Source organism: Lissotriton vulgaris, chromosome 7 (assembly GCF_964263255.1).
Source record: "Lissotriton vulgaris chromosome 7, aLisVul1.2, whole genome shotgun sequence".
NCBI classification, from domain to species: Eukaryota; Metazoa; Chordata; class Amphibia; order Caudata; family Salamandridae; genus Lissotriton; species Lissotriton vulgaris.
In genome coordinates, this window is record NC_141695.1 from 1475219081 (window position 1) to 1475237237 (window position 18157).

Below are 18157 nucleotides of genomic sequence, written 5' to 3' on the forward strand. Positions count from 1 at the left end.
TTTTTCATGACTAAAGTTACTGTCCTTCAAGAAAAAAGAAACCAACACAAGTCAAATGAGTTGATAACTGCACTAAGCCACATTACATATTGTCTGTAAGAGGGTGCTTTGTATGCCAAGTCCATTAGGGTTTTCTTTTAACTTACTAATTTTAATCAAAAGTTTTTAGATTTAAAGAATTAATATTTACCTTAAAGCCGAAGGATAAGATTGATGTCCACATCCTTAATCATGTGTCTGTGAATGGAATTCCACCATTCTTCATACAAGCTGGCAACTCCTTCGTTGAAGGCCACACTGCGGACCTTGGCTGTGTGCATCTTAGAACGAGATAGGCTTGTGCTGTCTTGTGTTGTCTTGTGTCTGAACTCGAGGTATTTTCGAAAGTGAAAACTTGCTAACATGTATTCAGGGAGTGGATGTTTTGGCGTTAGGCCCGTTCCGGCTGGGACTTCACAAAGAGTAAACATATCTACTAATGTTGAATATCACCGAAAGGAGGTCCTCTATTTCAGTGTTTTACATGAAATGGCTATGTAGTACCAGAAAGTGATCTTTGTATGGTGTAATAGCAGTTCTGAATTAATTTTAATAATGATTTCTGCACTTATTTGCCAATTTCCATAATCGGTTACCGAAATATTTCTTTGTAACAGTAGTGGGTCAAAGAACACATCGAGTATTTGGAAACTGGCACAAATTAAATGGACCACACTTCTCCATACTTATGAAAGGCTGGTTTTCTGTGCCTGACTTAGTTGTTCATTTTAGTCGCTCAATTCCATTATGCTATATAATTGTGGGAGATGGAACAGAAGTTAACACTACATGAAATTGAGAAATGGGCTGCCTATTTTGAACAATGGACAGATGATGAATGGTCGGTCGTATTGCTCTACTTAAATAGCTCTCCTATCTAGCTGTAGGCATAGACTGATACCTTTTCATTTTCTCCTCAGAATGATTCCCATGCGATTCTATAGAATAGACCACAGTAGAAAGCAGACATGTAACCAACAGGTGTGGCACCGCATGCAGTTTTTGTGCATCTAGCTTGGCTATTTCCAGAAGCTGAGTTTCTGGCATGCCTTTGTATAAGATCTTTATAAAATGGTGGCACGTGTGATTCCTGTTGGGCCCTTTGGTCATGCTACTTGGGTATGTAGTGATGTCCTCCATTATGAGATGGTTACTGCCCTGATGCCCCAGTTAGCAAAGAGGTCGGTGACTCAAAAGGTATGGTTGCAGGGCTCTTTGGTGCAGATTCAGTGCCGAGACCCATACCACTCTTCTACCAGAGCAAAGAAAGCCCAAAGAAATGGGAACAGTTTGGTGGGCATCTGGGTACACGTCAACAAAACTCAGCAAATGCTGTCTAATCATGATTTGCAATGGGTTTAGGTTAGTTTTATCTAAACTGGCTGTTGGAGCTACTGGAGTCTGTGCAGTCAGTGTACTCGTTTGCTGATGATGAGTGCATTGCTCCTTTTTAGGTCTCGCTGAGCCATTGCACATGCGCTGTCAGCGAGACATTTAGTACTACCCACCCCAGGCTTGCAGGCGACCAGCTTGCTAGAACCCGCACGCGTGACGTGCACAGCACTTTTTCCGGTTGCGCGTGTGCACAACTCTCGTCACCACTGGCGATGAATTCCCTGCTCGCAGCAGTCCACTGTCCACATGCGAGAGCCAGCCTACCTTGGGGAGAGGGGGTTATGGAACAAGCAGTTCTGCTGGCTGATGTCAGCAGTGCGTGGTCTCCTGCTCTCAATATTTCTATGGTAGGCCATGCCCTTTGTACATTTAGAGTGTGCCTGGAGTGGAGATCGGTGCACTTAGCACCCAACAGTGACTGATTCGCCCCCCCCTGTGCTTCAACTAGATGTCCTGCATTGCGGCCTTCAAATGGGTTTAACGTGCACTAAGTCAGACAGTGCGTGCTTTAAGACCATTCGTTGTGTGTTTGAATTGTAGGAGTCGTACATTTCACTCGCCTGCCTCCTGCTTTGCTTGTGCTGACCGACCTAGAAGACCGTCTGAATGACGGGCTGTAGTCCGCTTCACTTCTGACAGGGCCAGTCTCGGAACCAAAGCCACCCTGGCAAATTGTCAGACGGAACCCCATATGGAACGGACTGAGTGACAGAGCAAGCAAGCCAGAGCACTACAAGTGGTATTATGGCGTCTTCCTCCTCCCAAGAAAATTTGGAAAATAACGACAAAGATAGGCTATTTTACAATTACTTTTACTGCATTCAAAATAAGAATGTCAGACGTATCAGTCCTCCATAAGTAATAACACCTATAGCGATCTAGATATATTTTACTATTCAAATTTTTTTTCTTTTTTTTTCTAATGTAATTTGTTTTGTAGAGCTACTCATCTCAATTTAAGGTTTCCACACACACATGTTGCATAGAGACAAGAGTCACACACGACCGTCAATGAACAGGAAATGAAACTTAAGGCAATGAGGTTTACAAGTGGTAGGCTCACATTTCATCCAAACTGGCAGGGGTTATATGTTGAGAGTGCTTGATCTGGAGAAAGTCTTGAGAAACACAAGGTCGGTTGGGTCTGAATACGTGACCCATGCAAGCCCTTGCATTTCACCAAAGTACAGTGTGTATTCTGGGACATTTTGCTTTATGGTTTTACATTATATTCAGAACCTTTAAGCTGTGCATGACCCGTAATACAGTTTGAACGAATAAAAAAGACTGGTTCTGACCTATTCAGGGTGAGATAGGTTTGTTAAATTGCTGGCTGAATGGGCAATGCACACTGGGGCCATCTTGCAGCATGGACGTCATTTAGGGGTTGCGACCCCTGGCACTGCATTTGTGGCCTCTGGCTTCAAAGGAAGTAAAATCAGGGCCAGGACCACAGGGGCAGCTTGTTCTTCAGAACGTCAAATAGGGCTCCAATCTTCTTGTGTGTTTTTGTTTTTTTTAGGTCAATTTTTTTATTACCCTAGTAGTGCATAATACTACATTATTCAGTGTTCGTGTAACAAGCATTGGCATAGCCAATAGGTCTCACCTTTGGAACCGTATAACTGTTTAGCCATGCAACAGTTAATGTTGTTGCACCGAGGATATTTTGCTGCATAACTAAATACTTATAAGGTCCCAAAGGCGAGACCTATTGGCTATGCCAATGCTTGTTTGTTATGCTGTATGGTAGGTAATGTGAGGGTTGGAGTGTTTGTTTTCAGCTATATAGGGATGATGTATGGTGAGCAGTATACTGTTACTGTGTTTTTTGTTTCTCAAATAAAAATGTTTAATTGCTAATGTGCAATTTCAGCAAAAAAAGCGTTTTTTAAAATTCTTTGCGATATGCTAGCAATGTGCTAAAACAAATAAAAATGAAAAATTTGTGGCTGCTTGTCACTTTTCCAAGTCTCTGGCTTTAATAATAAAGTGGTGACTTGGAGACCTATTGGTAGCCAGCAGATGGCTAGGAGCTGATGCCAGGCTATTGAGTTCCCAACCCCCTCCCTTGTTATTTCTGCTTTCTAGACTAAGTCTCTGCAATAAATCTTGGAACATCTCAGACTTAACTCTATTCTCACCCGCCAAGCACCACCTTTGTGTGACACCAGGAAGCTGCCTTCTCCTTGAGCTCATTATGGTCTTGTCAAATTGTTTAGGCACGTTGATGTTCTGATGCAGTCATTCTCAGATTTGTCTCCTGAATGATTGCGTTTACAGCTTCCCCTCGTTTTTAGGTCAAGCCTGGGCAGCACATGTGCTGCTCTGCAAGGCATGCTGTATTCCGGTATGGACTTGAAACTCCAGCCATCTTTTTAATTGGCTCCTGTAACTGTCCTTTCGAAATTGTTGCTTTTGATTCATGAACAGGCTTAGTTGTCCCTCCTTAGTACCGCCTCGTCTGCATTTGTAACCTCCCATGAGGACTGGACTATTTACTTGTGTTACACTGTCTGTTTTATCTACAGTCAGTAAGAAGTATTTTCTTTAATGATTTCCCCTATTCAGCCCACGACGTGCTTTCCTACAACTCTGCACACCACACTCTTTTAGATTTTTTTTTTATTAGTAATGTCGGCAGCTCTATTTTAACTATAGCGCCTGCGTTGCTTTTATTTTATTTGCCAGCGCAGTCCACTTAACTATAGCGACTGTGCTCTGGAACATTAAAAAAATTGGGGTGAAGGCACCCCATACAGTGCATTAACATTGATGGTGGCTGCGCCCCTTTCTTTGGGTGCTGCTCGCCGTATTCATTAAAGTGAAAGCACGGCATGGGGCTTTTTTTTTTTTTTTTTTTTTTTTTTTTTTTTTTTTTTACCCATTTGTGAACTTCACCAACAAATGGATTTTTTCACACATAAATAAAAGGCATTATCCTTTACAATTCCAATAGCTTAAAATCTCGCAAATGTGAATCCTGTTGCATTGCAAATATTTGTATACCACTTTGTATGACATCTAACACAAACAAGTTGCCTCCTAGACTACTATAAGGATCTTTATTCTCGCCTGGGATTTTTACTCGGTGATGTACTAATCATCGGGAACCGCTTTTACGTATGGCAGTCGTCCATTCAATGCATGTTCATCACCCTCCTGATTAAAAAGTCACCTAGTTCCTCGCCCACTCCTGACTAGCATGCCTCAGTTGATCAAACCTGACATCTGAAGCAGATTTGCTGGAGTATTTCAACAATCCCAGCGAGGAAACTAGTGAAGCAGAGTGCTCATGATATACTTGGAATGAGAACTGTAGCTTGAGGTTGGGGTTCACCTGGGGCATAGCCAAGCGTCTTATTGCAGATGTTGGTTGTTGCCATCAAAAAATGCTTTATAGCGCAAAACTATGGTTGAAAAGGCAATGTTAACACATTTTAATCAGTTAACTGTGGGATGATGGGTGGACATTTTTCTTAACATGACCGTGTTATTTCTCTTTTTCTCGGCCTTTGAAATTGTTCAAAACTGAAATGGTACATTTCTAATTTCAGAACAAATTTGATGATCAGATCAAAATAAAGAAGGAAAAAGAAAATGGTTTCCCGAGGTAAGACCCTAATTTGGTTTACAATGTCAGTTTTGCATTTTTAATGATGTTTCTTCTAACGTACTTTTAAGTCCTGCAAGAGAAACTATTTGATATTTGCATCCAGTCTCAAAAGTAGCTGTGTTCTCTTATTTTTTTTTATGTTGCGATCTGCGGTAGTAAATGTATTTTTTTATATATTTATTTTTGCAAAATAGTTTGTCGAATGATTAACTTTTAATTTGCATCTGACGACCTCTTGCAAGGGTTTAGCTTATCAGAATATAATTGCATTAATGGGGGAAAATGTTTTGTTTTGTTCGCCTCTTTACAGTGCTTGTACTCTGCGTTTGTTAGAAAGTAAAAATGCCCTTACTTTTAATGTAGTTTTGGGGGTGCCTCCATTAAAGAGCTTCTGAAAGATAAAGCATTTCATACCTTGTGACCTGCAATACTGAATACCACGCCAAGCAAGATGCTTTCAGACTTCTAGTTTGAAACGTTAAACTTGAGGTTCAAACATTCCCCTTTTCCAAATATTACCATGGTTTGGATGCAGTGCCCTATTTGGCTAGGACTGAAATACATAAGCTCCGAAGTTATTGCAAGAGAAATATGTCCTAAAATGAAGTAATGTCTGTCTGAATTACGTTGGATACTTTTTTCCACATTAGAGGTAACATTGTTATTAGCACGTTCAGGTTTTTGTGTTCCTTTTTTGTTTTTGTTTTATAAGCATAATATTAAGTTTACTAGTTTTCCAACTATGAGCCTTACATATCTTACTTTCCCCCAAACGGAATGGAAGCCCATTTTCTAGCAGATGTGTTTGACTTGGGTTAACATTTGAAAACTTTTCTGTGTCTGAGATGGTGAAATGTTAGAGCTGGGAATCTCCCACTTTCTGCAAGTGAGGTTGTGTTTCAAACTCTACTCCATTTGTCTGTAGCCATGTAATCAATTTTCTTATAACCCGACAGCCCAACTAGAGTGAAAGACGAGCCCGACGATTCATTTTTCGCTTCTGCTCTTGAGAACTCCAAGCCTCCAAAAAGATCTCGCGATGATGAGGAGTAAGTAACTGAAAAGAACAGCAATGTGGAACTAGGTTTTATTTTTTATTTACACTTGAATTTCAAGACTTCTATTTGTACTTCATGTAATGAGATCATCTATTTTAGCTGCCTCTTGAGTTCAACGCTGTACATTGCGTTTGTTTTGAGGTCCATATCCCAGTCTCTACTAGTGTATCAAAGTATTCACTGCCACTTATTTGTATACGGAGCTGGATTGAGTTTTTTTTGTTTTATTGTAAGGGAGAGGCTACCAAGAAGACAGCACAGCTGTCTAATTGCAGAAGACATTGTGGGCATGCCAAGAAAGTAGAGGACCTTGCATCCCACCCATTGCTTAACATTAGTTGTCCTCTATGGTCACTCATTTTCCAGCTTCTTATTCAGTAGCTTGCCTTGTCCGTCTTGTCTAGATCATTGCCAAATTGTTTGTCCTTTAACTGTTCACTGTTTAAGAAACAACTTTTCTTTTGTCTTAAGCACACCAGCGGGAGTGCATGTGCTTCCTGCTTTCTCCCCAGTGTGCTAATCTTTTTCACCTCTGTGTTGCTGTCTCGGCTATGTACTTCTTTCACGCCCCCTCCCTCCTTGTTTTGCTTCTCTCCACTTGTGCCCCATTGTTGCTTAACTCCCTCACCCCCTCTTTAAGTTGACATATGGGCTTTCAGCTTAGGTCCAGCAACAAGGCTAATAGACATAAGGAGAGCTGTTATTACAAGTGTGTGAGATGGGTCCCAGAAGAACTGGCACGATTTTATGAAAAGTATTCTAGAGCTGTCTAATTCTTGAATTTAGTATACTTCTAAAAAAAAAAGAGATTAAATATTGAATATTTTTTACACAGCACTGACTACCAGGCCAAGAAAATCAAAACGGAGCACATTAAAATAGAGGATGAATTTAGTACTGAAGACAGCAAAAAAGCAAAGAAAAGGAAAATTAAGGAGGAAGAGGAGGTAAAAGGAAGGAATGCATTTTATGTTTTTGATGGCGGGAATAGAGCATGTGTATCTGCCATTTTAATAGTAATTCAGTAAGCATATTGTTTCGGAGCGATATGTATTGGCACTTAAACAGGGAACTTCCAATGTTAATTTTGCATTTGATTATGTTCAGTTTACTTTTGTTTGAATTACTGATCAACATAATGTACTTGGTAAAAACCTGTCTGGGGTGTTAAACCTTTTAGCTAAATTTTGTTCGTTTGTAATAGAACTTTTAAACTGCAGAGAATTGGGTTCAGCTGAATTGGTGAGTAGATCACTCACAATTACTTTTTGTTCTCGCACTTAAGCAAAGTGATGGATCTGAACCCACCAGCCTCTTGTCTGTTTAGGGCTGCTCGCGTAGGTGCAAGGTGAATTGCTGGTCTCTAAAAGCTGAATTGATTCAACTTGGATTTTGTTCAATGGGTGAGATTTGAGAAAGCATTAAATACAAGAAAAATACTGTAAGCTAGCTTATTAATTTTTTTATGCTTGTCACAGGATTTCAAGCCACAAATTAAGCCCAAGAAAAAGGTTAAGAACAAAGACAAAAATAAAACTAAAGGACAGCCTACAGAAGGAATTGACGGGAAGAAGAAAAAACCGAAGAAAGAGGAGGAAGAAAAGTGGAAATGGTAAACGTACAGCATCTGACCTAGTTTTTGAAAAACAAATTGAAGGCAAAGTTTATTTTGTGGGACCAGTTTTATAATTATATTCTATCTACTTTGACTGGGGTTTGTTTCAGTGGGGCCTAACCTAAAGAAACGTGCATCTCTGTAGCATCTACTTCTAGTTGTAAAGCAATCCACTTGGTAATCTGCACTACTTTTCGGTTTTCTTGCTGTTGGTAGTAATATCTAATGGTTTCAGGGGTTCAGATTACAAAAGTACAATGTCAGAGTTGTATTCTAAATGGAAGAAGCTATGAAATGTACAGGGCGCCATCTGGATTGTAACCGCTAAAAGACTGAACATTTTCTCCCATTACAATCTGCACCAGATAGTCCCCTGTGCTGGGAGTTCTCCAAGGAGAGCCTGGAGTGTGGTACTTAGCAACTTACTTATGCAATTACCCACTGGAGTAGGTAGTATGTCCACAAACTGCAGAGCTGCGTGCAATTAGTCATGGATGTAATAATTTGAACTACCATGGACCAGTCGAGCGGCTACTGTGACGTGCAGTGGGCCTCCTGTGCCTTCTGTAATTTCCAACAAGTGCTTGGTCAGTTGGCAATGCCTACTGCTACCAGTGAGGCCCCGGTCTACCCTGTTCAGGACAACTCATTCCTCATTTTTGGAGGAAAGATGGCTAGTCAACACTTGAATTTTCACCTCAGGATAAATGTCAGATGATAAATGGCCGGGTAGGCTGACTTTAAACCAGGTCTATATTGATGGATAACAGAGTGTCGCACTTGCGTTTGAACTCAGCACACAAATGCAGATCATTTTTGGTGGAAGCGGGGGATCAGTTCCATAGTGCCAAATGCCCTAAACAGGCATATTGGCCTTAGATCAAATTCGTTATCTGGGGTTAAGCATGATTCAACTTTCCTTGTACCAGATTCTGTATTGAAGTGGCATGGGACTGGGACCTTTAGCAGGAATAATTACGAAAGTTGCCTCAAGTGTTTGATTTGTGAAAGGTACTCCTCAAAAGGTTCACCATTGTCAAGTGAGTGGTGGATGTCGTCAACAATGTTTAGCATGGCGGTTTCAGTGCTGCATCCTTTCCTAAAGCCAGATTGGAAGGGGTCTAGTAAGTTAAAGTGTTCAATGTGTATCTAGTTAGAGAAGGACACATTTTTCCAGAGCTTTAGAAAGAAGGGGAAGGTTGGAGATGGGAAGAAGGTTATTGAGGTAGTTTGGGTCTGTCAAAGGATTTTTGATAATGGGAGTGATTTGGCCTAGTTGCAATGAAGTGGGGACACAGCCGGTGGCAAGGGAGCTGTTGATAATAGAGGTCCAGGGAGGGGTGTTGATGTGTTTGAGGTTTTGGACAAGTTTGGATGGGAGAGGGTCTTTGGTGTGGGAGGAAGGCTTGAGTATGGAAATGTTAAAGACCTCTCTTTCAGTGACTGGCTGGAAGTTAAGCCAAGTGGCATTAGATAGTTAGTATGATTGGAGTCTGGAAAATGGAGGGCAAGGGGGGGTGCGGGAGATCAGAGTTTTGATGGGCAGTAGTGGGTGTAGGGGGAGTTATGGTGGAGGGTGGGATATTGAGAGATATTCGGATTGGTGGTAGGGATTGCAGTAGAGAGGAAGGATTGCTCAATTAGTTTAATTTTGTCTGAAAAAGAGCTAATTCTTCACATCTACTCGTCGAGGCCAGTGGGACGGGGGGAGAGGAAGCAGTTTGATTGCGCACAATGTTGAATAGTTCTCATGGCCTATTCTGAGCTCTATCTAGTTGTGACCTGAAGAAGGACGTTTTTTGTCTAAAGATGTTTTTTTTGTAGGACGATCTAGCAAGTCTGAGGCGGGCCAGGTTAGAAGGAGAGGGGTGCTGTCTCCATAGTCTTTCAGTCGGTCTGAGTCTATGTCTTTCATTATTTAGGTCTGTGCTAAACCATGATTTGGTGGGGATATTTCTTTGTTTTTTGAGTTTGAGAGGGGCAAGAAGGTCAAGGGTAGCAGTGACAGCTTTGTTACATTGTTCGGTTAGTTCATTCGTGTTAAGGGAGGGAGGGATAGCGAGAAGCTGGGCATGAAGATTGGATTCAAGTAAGTCGGGAGGGATATGACTGAGATTTCTGATCAGTTTCATGGGTTTAATAGTTTTGGAAGGAGGGGGGGGGGAGGCAGAGGTGGGTATGGAGAACAGGATAAGGTGATGGTCGGACCAGTCAATGGGAATGATATTAGATAGGAGGGCTAGATCTTTGCTGGTTATGATCGCGTCAAGGGTGGCTCCTTTGGAATGGGTTGAGGTCATTAATTTCGGGAAGGTCTGAGAGGAGGGAGATTGAGGGATCTTTAGTATCATTCCAATGGAGGTTAAAGTCTCCCAGGAAGATGTTTTTAGTTTTGGAAATTGAGGATTGGGTAAGAAGGTTAGATAGCTCATCAATGAATGGGTAGTGATTTCCAGGTGGATTATATATATTGTGAAGGCGGATGGGGGGGGCCTGTATTTTGAGTTCGGCTACGAGGTATTTAAAGGAGGCAAATTCGGCGTTATTGATAAGGGAAAGCTGTAGTTCGTCTTTGAAGATGATAGCTATACCACCGCCTTTTCGGATGGGTTTATCTTTCCTAATGATGGAGTAGCCCGGGGGTGAGAGTATGTCAAGAATGCTTGTGGAGTGGTCATTAAGCCAGGATTCTGTAAGGAACGCAATGTCGATGGATTCGCTAAGGATGGTTTCAGAGATTTCTATGGCATGTCGGGCAGCGGAGCGTCAGTTAACAAGCATGCAGGTCAGGGGTTTGGGAGTGGGTTTGGGAGATGGGAGGGCATGGATGGAGGTGAGATGAGGAGGGGGTCTAGGTGAAAGGGGAATACGACTAGTCCCCAATATGACGGGGATGCTTGAGAACGGGGGAGGCATGTTCATGGTTGATGAGTAAGCAGGGTAGGAATTTTGAAGGTCGGAGATCTCCCGGTGGGAGAGGGTGCAGGTGGTGCGGAGTGGTCTTTGAGCCCGGCAAAGCAAGGGTGTTGATTTCCACGGTTTGGAGGTTGTGGGGTTTATTAGACCAGGGCTAGCGGTGTTTCTTCGGGGAGGGGGATCGCTGGATTTGAGGTTGAGGAAATCGTTCCTAAGACGAGAGAGATCTCTGGTAAGAGTGGAGATGTTAAGTTCGATGTTGCGAAGGGAGTTTGAGATAAGAGTGAGGGGGTAAATATAGTGTGGGGGGGAGGACAAATGGGGTTCAGAGTTAGCTGCAGAGGGGTGTCTGCTCTGAGTAGGCAGTGAGTAGATGCAGGCAGGAGGCCTGTTCTGAGGAGGAGTTGAGTCGATGCAGGCAGGTGAGCAGCGAGGGCTGTAGTTAAAGGGGAGAAGGAGTGACATGTCGGGGTAGAGGGGAGATGAGACCTCTGTGGACGAGAAGTTTGGAGATAGCAAGGAGGTACAGTTGCGGATAGGTGTAGGAGTGAGGGGGGGGGATAATGGGAAGAGTGTAGTTCAGGGAGGGAGAGGATGAGTTGGGAGAAGGGTGGGGGGGACGTGTGATTCAGAAGGTGTGAGGCTGAATTGGGAGGGGAGGCATGAGGGGGTAGAGGAGGAAGGGGAATCTTGGTGGGGAGTATTGTGATTCTGCGTGAGTGAGGAAGATGAGTTGGGAGAGGAATGGAAGTGGAGACTGTGAAAGAGGGCCAGGAGGGTTGAGTAATAGGGAGGGGAATGGGTGGGCTGGTTGGGAGCAAGATGGATTGGGAGTGAGGGGGTGAGGATCAGATCAAGGGGAGAGGGGAGATCATAGTGAGGGGATGGGTGACAACGTATGCATAGTGTCATTGGATGCTGAAAGGTGGGCTGGTGGGGCGGGGATCGGTGGGGAGAGAGGAGGTGGAGGGTATGGGAGGCTGTTGGTGGAATTGGAAAGTTGGATGGCCAAGGATCTGAAATGGAGTTCGAAGGTGTTAAGATGGGGTACGGCCGCTTGGATGAGGATGTTACCAGTTTTAAATATGGAGATGTTGATTTCCCCACAAAAGGTTGTAGAGGGAGTGGTGGAAAGTTTGTCGCCATGGGGTATTTTAGAGGTTTTAGTGACTGGGAGATGTTGTGTGAAAATTCTTTTCCATTTAGAGGGCCGTTTGGAGTAGAAGATGTAATTCGTTTTAATGAGGGCGGTAGGGCTGTAATAGTAGTCAACAATAAGTGTTTCAGGATTTCGAATGAGGAGGTTGTGTTTGAGTTTTTTTCTAGCGTGTTTAGAACGATTGGGGGGTATGGAATGGACCAGGAATTGGGACCATGTTTAGATGGAGAAAGATCCTGGAAGGGGGAAGGGATATTGAGGAGGCATAATGGGCAAGGAAAATGTAGGGGAGAGGAGAGTCAGATAGTCACGTGCGTAGTCAATGGAGAGGCAGTGGGTTGAGGTTGTGGAGGGAGAGACTTGGAAAGGGAGGAGTGGAAGGACGCAGTGTTGGTAAAGAGTAAGGGTGAGAATTTGGCAGAGGAAAAGAACAAAAAGGGAAAGTGAGATGATGTGAGAGAAAGGGGCCAGAGTCAAGAGAATATGAGGTAAGTAAAGTACGAAGGAAGTGAGCAGAATAAGGTGTCGCAAAACAAACAAATCACATCACTGCTACACATGGGGGGAGCAAAAATTAAAGCTATGTTGAAATATCCCCAGCAAACAAATCAATCCCCGCAAAGCTACACAAGGCGAGGATCGCTAGGCTCAGGAACAATAAGTACCGGGTCCTCAAACTGAACATATTCTAAAGTTGGGTGCATTGTTAAAAACAGTCCAGCGAATCAAATAATCATAGCACAAATACACAAAAGGAGGTCATGGGCCATAGTGTAAAAAAGGAGATCAGATGAGAAAACCTAGAGGGCTAGGGTGGGAAGGGAATAGGAGGTTGTATCGAGATTGACACAAAAGTCACTACAAGAGTGGCAGTGGAAAATGACTAAAGGGGTAAAAAACATGTAAGACATACAATAACTGGCGCTAGTTAGAAACATCAAAAGTAAAAACCATAAAAAGCATATGAGGGGCAGATCGAAAACTTAACAAGACATGTAGGATAAAATAAACATAGGGGGACGAAGTTCAGGATTAGGCCACAAGGTGGAGCTCCAGGCTAAAGGAAGGGAGCAGTTTAAAATTCAAAGGAAAAAAATAGATCAGGAGTGTTTCTGTTGAAAAAGTGGCGTTGTTATTCTAATGGCAACGCGTCCCTCTTGAGGGGCCTCTTAGTCGTCAGAATCTTGGTTTTGGCACCATTTTGTAAGGCTAGATTGGATCACGCAATTTCGGTGCAGCTGTTACTACTCCCTTCAAGTCAGCGTTGCTACGCTCCTGAATTCCACCCTGCCCTGCCACTATAACTATTAAACCCTCAATTTAAAATTTAAAAATCAGCGCTCCTAGAAAGTGTCTTCACTTGAGATTAAACAATCAATTTCCTAAACCACTAAGGCATTTCAGGGCTTGGCGAGGAAGGCCTCGCTTTGTGCCGGTGCTGAGTTCCAAAGCTCAGCCTGCAAACTCTGTTTGGAATCCAGTCCTCTGATCTCGTGAGTCCTTACTCACAAAGTCAAGTGAGCTGAGGCGTGTTAAGGAGAGCGGGAGCAATGCCGGTTCTGAAGCGCTGAGCTGGGACAAGGCGGGGCAAGAGCGGCAGGTCTCACCTTGTCAGTGTGGGATCAACACACCAACAGCAATTTTATCCGATGGGGGGTCATCGCACAATCCGATGTTGGTCGGGCAGTCGGGTCATCAGTATTCAGCATCATGGCGGTGAACTGTTCCTGGAGAAGTGTGCGGTGAACTGGGCAAGCCACGGAAGGAGCAGGAGCGCTAGAACGTTCCAAGGCGCCTGGCAGATCACAGGCACTCGGAGGAAGCGGAGATGAGCTGTGCACTCCCATGTGCTCTGTGGCAATTGGGAAGATGCTGCCACTGTCTGCCGAAGGAGATCTACACAAACCAGCAGCTGGGTCGGCCGTCACAGGTCAATCGTTGGCCTACCGCAGGAGGCGAGAACCAGCGGCACATTTATCAGCAGGGAGGTGGTATGGAGCAGGGGAAAAAATTCAGTGCGGCTCATCGGTACAGAGCTGCATCCCTGATGCGACTGGGTGCCCAGCAACACCGCCTCTGAGCAGAGAGCACAGACCCAATGTTAAGGTCTTCGATGCCCATGCGCACTATCGTCCAAGGGAGAAGTCACCTATCTTGTGACTACAAAGACTTCTTCCAAGACGACAACATGCAATCATGCGAGCCCAACACCAGGTGGCGATCTAATGCACAGTGTGAGACTCAACTCTACATGCCAAGAACAGATGCATACTGGTAAGTAGCATTTTCCTTACGTGCTACTTGTCCTCTTGTGTTTTTATATAGTGGCAAATGGTCTTTGTGTGTAATTACATTGTTTAGCCTCCTATTGGGAGCTGCATTGGTATGAGAAAAAAAAAAAAAATATATATATATATATATATATATATATATATATATATATATGTGTGTGTGTGTCTGCACATGGGCAGGAATATTCAGTGCTTATGACTAGGATACCCCTGGAAGAGAACTAGGATTACAGGTAAGTAACTTATCCTTGTCACAGCAAAAGTACAAAAGGGAATAGAATGGTGGAACTCAACAGCAAATGTGAACATAGGAAGACTCTTCAAGACACCAGCTCCCCAACCCTTGTGGGATACAAGAGTTGGGTAACACACACAGGCAACCTGAAGGTCCGAGGGCGCTGGAACCCCATGAATACAGTGAAACACAAACTATCTAGAGATAAACAGTTTTTCTTGCCTTGAAGGTGCATATAATGGGATAGACACTGCTGATCCAAACAGACAACAAAACATCTATGTTCTACCTCACCAAACTAGGGGGAACAAAGTCCTTTGTCCAAACTTGCACAAGGGGTCTGGAGGTGGAGGATCCGAAGGTAAATCCTGCTACAGACAATCCAGCTACCAGGTAAGTGGAACACAAAGGCTGAACAGGCAAGACCGCATCTCCCACAAATGGGAGATGAAGCAGGAGATACTGGACACTGTTTTCAAAATCTGGGGCACACCAAGCATAGACCCTTTGTAAACCTGATAAATGCCTAGACTTCGCCTTCAGATTCTCACACCACCAACCCAAGGGGAATGCCCTGTCCATAAAATAGTTAGGAAAATTTGTATACGCCTTCTCACTGATTTCCCCCGATCTCAGGTTTGCTGGACAGAGCTAGACCTCATAGCCCTACCCCTACAGTGGGCCAGAGAGACCTGATACTCATAACTACTGGAGATGTCTAGAAGGCAAATTTTTGCAATCTGGACAAACGGATCTGCTAACCATGTAAAAGGGAGTGTACCACCTGGCACCAGCCACACTCTGCTTAGCAGCATGGCTCCAGAATACCTAGAATTCGGTCATGTACAGCTACTCCCCATACAATGGAAATCCTTGGGAAGTGTAGGAAGCATATGCATCCTCTGGTGCACAGACAACAAGAGGATGCAGGAAACTGTAGTAGAACCTCACACACCTGTTAAACAACACCCTGACCGACACATCGCTAAATGTTCACCTAGCCGCAATAGTAGCTTATACCAAAGGTACAGCAAAGAGCAGTTCTCTTCATGTTTCCAGTGGTAAAAACATTCCTGGAAGGGTTGAAGGAAACTCCTACAAGAGCAGTCTCCGCTCCTATGTGGAACCTAAACAAATTACTAACACAATTGATTTAATGAGCCTTTTGAACAATCGACAAGACTGATTTAAAATCTCGATTCCTAAAGACAACCTGTTAAATAGCGATCACATCAGTACACAGTCAGTGAGCTCCAAGCACTGACCAATACAGGAACCAAACCTGCAAATCCACAAGGACAAGGTAGTCCTCCTAAAAAATCCGTAGTTCATACCAAAGGTGGTTTCTCTTTTTACGTCAACCAAAGTTTCCAACTACCTGCCTTCTTCCAAGAACTGAAGACACAAGCCGAGAAAGCCCTTCATACACTGGACGTGTGGAGGGCACTAATGTACTACTTACAGGAAACAAAGGGTTTTCTTAAGGGGAACCAATTATTTGGCTATTTTGCCAGAGCAAGCGAGGGATCACCGGTGACCAAGGGAACAATCTCACAATGATAGTAGAGAACCCATGCATTCTTGGCAAATATGTCCATTGACATCTGCATGGCAGCAACTTGGTTGTCTCCTTACACCTTTACAAAACATTACTGCGTGAACATCCAAATTCACAGGTGGGACAGCAAGTACTTCAACCCAACCTACCCAAGGAACGGGATTCCGCTACATAATATGATGCACAGCGTGTTAATCCAGATAAGTATTTATGCATATAAACGAAATGGTTACTTACCAGTTGGAAGAGTTTTGCAACTTGAAGTATTTTCTGGATTCACGTGACCCACCCACCTTCCCAGAAATGAGAGATGAAGAAAACCAGTGCGAAGCACAAGACGTTATAATATTTAAAAAAAGTTTTACAAAAATGGAAAAAGTGGAGAAACAAAAATCTCAAGATGGCGACCATTCACAGGAACTTCCAAATGGTTGCCGCCCACAAGAAAATCAATATGTTTCCGAAACCAACCACTAGAAGGTGGAATAATACACAGCATGTGAATCAAGAAAGTTCTTCAAGCGACAACCACTCCTACTCGTAAGTAACCTTTTCGTTTTGGGTTGACTTCATAAACAGTCACTGAAGAAACCCTTGTGGCCAAAACCTAAAGGTTGAAACTGTGAATCTATGATGTTGGAGCTTCAGTAGTAATCGTCTGCAACAGCTTTCTCCTCTCATTCCCTGGTTATCAGAGCATTACAAATGTTACTATTGTCTATTTTGAAAGATTATATTTCAGGTTTTCAGCATTAAAAGCTTTGGTTAATATTTTGTTGAAAGGAATGGGCATTATTCAGATCTGCAGTCACTTGTTTGTGTTAATTGCTTTGAGCTATGTGCATGTCTCTGTAGCTTTCTTAATTTGTCTGCCCTAGTATTTTTTCTTGACTGGAGTCTAGTTTGCTCTGAGCCTAGCTTTATCTCTTTAAAGGTGGGAGGAAGAGCGCCACCCTGAAGGCATTAAGTGGAAATTCCTTGAGCACAAAGGTCCAGTCTTTGCTCCTCCCTACGAGCCTCTTCCAGACCATGTGAAATTCTACTATGATGGTGAGCCGCAATGGTCTTGTCTTGTACATGGCTCTAAAAATGGATAAACGACTGCAACTCTTGAGCCGTAAAAACATCTAATGTGTGTTTTTTCAGGTAAAGAAATGAAGCTGAGCCCAAAAGCTGAAGAAGTTGCCACCTTCTTTGCTAAAATGCTGGATCATGAGTACACTACAAAGGACGATTTTATGAAAAACTTCTTCAAAGACTGGAAGAAGGTAAGCTTGGGGCCTTGCCTCTTACTCGGTGGTAGCCACTTTATTTTTTCTGTTGTACTTTTTCTGTTTTCACTTTTTATAGTATTTGTGGGCTCTTAGCATGTTCTATCTGGATGCCGTCTAACCGCTCCCACCATCTTTATTTAGAAGGGTTTGCTCTGAATGCTGTTGTAGGTGATTTGTGGGGTGCTAATCTGGAGTTGCTCTAGAACTCTAGCCTAGTGGTTAGTAATTATTGGTTATTGTTGACAATTTTTGGATTATTCTTTTGTGCCCAATTCAACTATTTCAAAGGGAAGGCTTTACGTATTCTGGCACAATTCAGCTATTTCTTGGTGATTGGTAGATGGAGGACCTTCAAGAAATCAGTCAAAACATATTTTATGGTTCCGCACAGCCAAAGCAAATTGACGTGTAATGGTTATTCCTCTCACTGATGGTTTACCAGCGGTCTTTATTGCAGGTTTGTGGACCTTCTACAGGTAGATTTCAGAGGACCCGATACTACTTTTCTGCTTCCCTTAAGGAGATGCATGACATTAGGAAGGTGTACCCAAATGTAAGGAAATGCCTTATTTTGTACTGTCATCCACAGATTTTTCGACTGATGCTACTGTTTTTCGACTGAGTGCACTGAGGCTTGCTAACCAGACCTCTGTGCTGGTGCCCCGACCCTAAAGGGGATGTTGAAGTGTCTATACCCAATCTGAAATGGCGAACTTACCTTTGAGTCCTCAGTAAATTATACTCTGGTACCCTGGGAATGTAAATTAGAGGGGTACTGCAGGACATGCAGCACTGAGTTTGCCATCCTGGAGGTCCCCCAGGTAAAACGAGTCCCCCAATCCACCACTGCAGACTGGTAGATCAGTTGTGCACTGCTAGTCTGATTTTGCAATTGAAAGCAATGGTAAAGCCATCACTTCCCCAGGACATGAAAGTCGCACCTCTGGCAGGCTTACTGAGCCACAAGGTAGTGTGCAACATATGACACATGCCGTACATGT

The 18157-nt window shown here is 43.3% G+C and overlaps 1 protein-coding gene across 2 annotated transcripts in view; it reads left to right on the forward strand.

The window, feature by feature from the left end:
- TOP1 (DNA topoisomerase I) overlaps positions 1-18157 on the forward strand; it is a 232704-nt gene that overhangs the window by 80914 nt on the left and 133633 nt on the right. For both annotated transcript variants that reach the window (XM_086932270.1, XM_086932271.1), the window contains exons 5-10: positions 4992-5047; positions 6007-6099; positions 6944-7055; positions 7587-7720; positions 16817-16932; positions 17029-17150. In XM_086932270.1, the coding sequence (XP_086788396.1) occupies positions 4992-5047; positions 6007-6099; positions 6944-7055; positions 7587-7720; positions 16817-16932; positions 17029-17150 (633 nt within the window). The remainder of the gene's footprint in view (positions 1-4991; positions 5048-6006; positions 6100-6943; positions 7056-7586; positions 7721-16816; positions 16933-17028; positions 17151-18157) is intronic.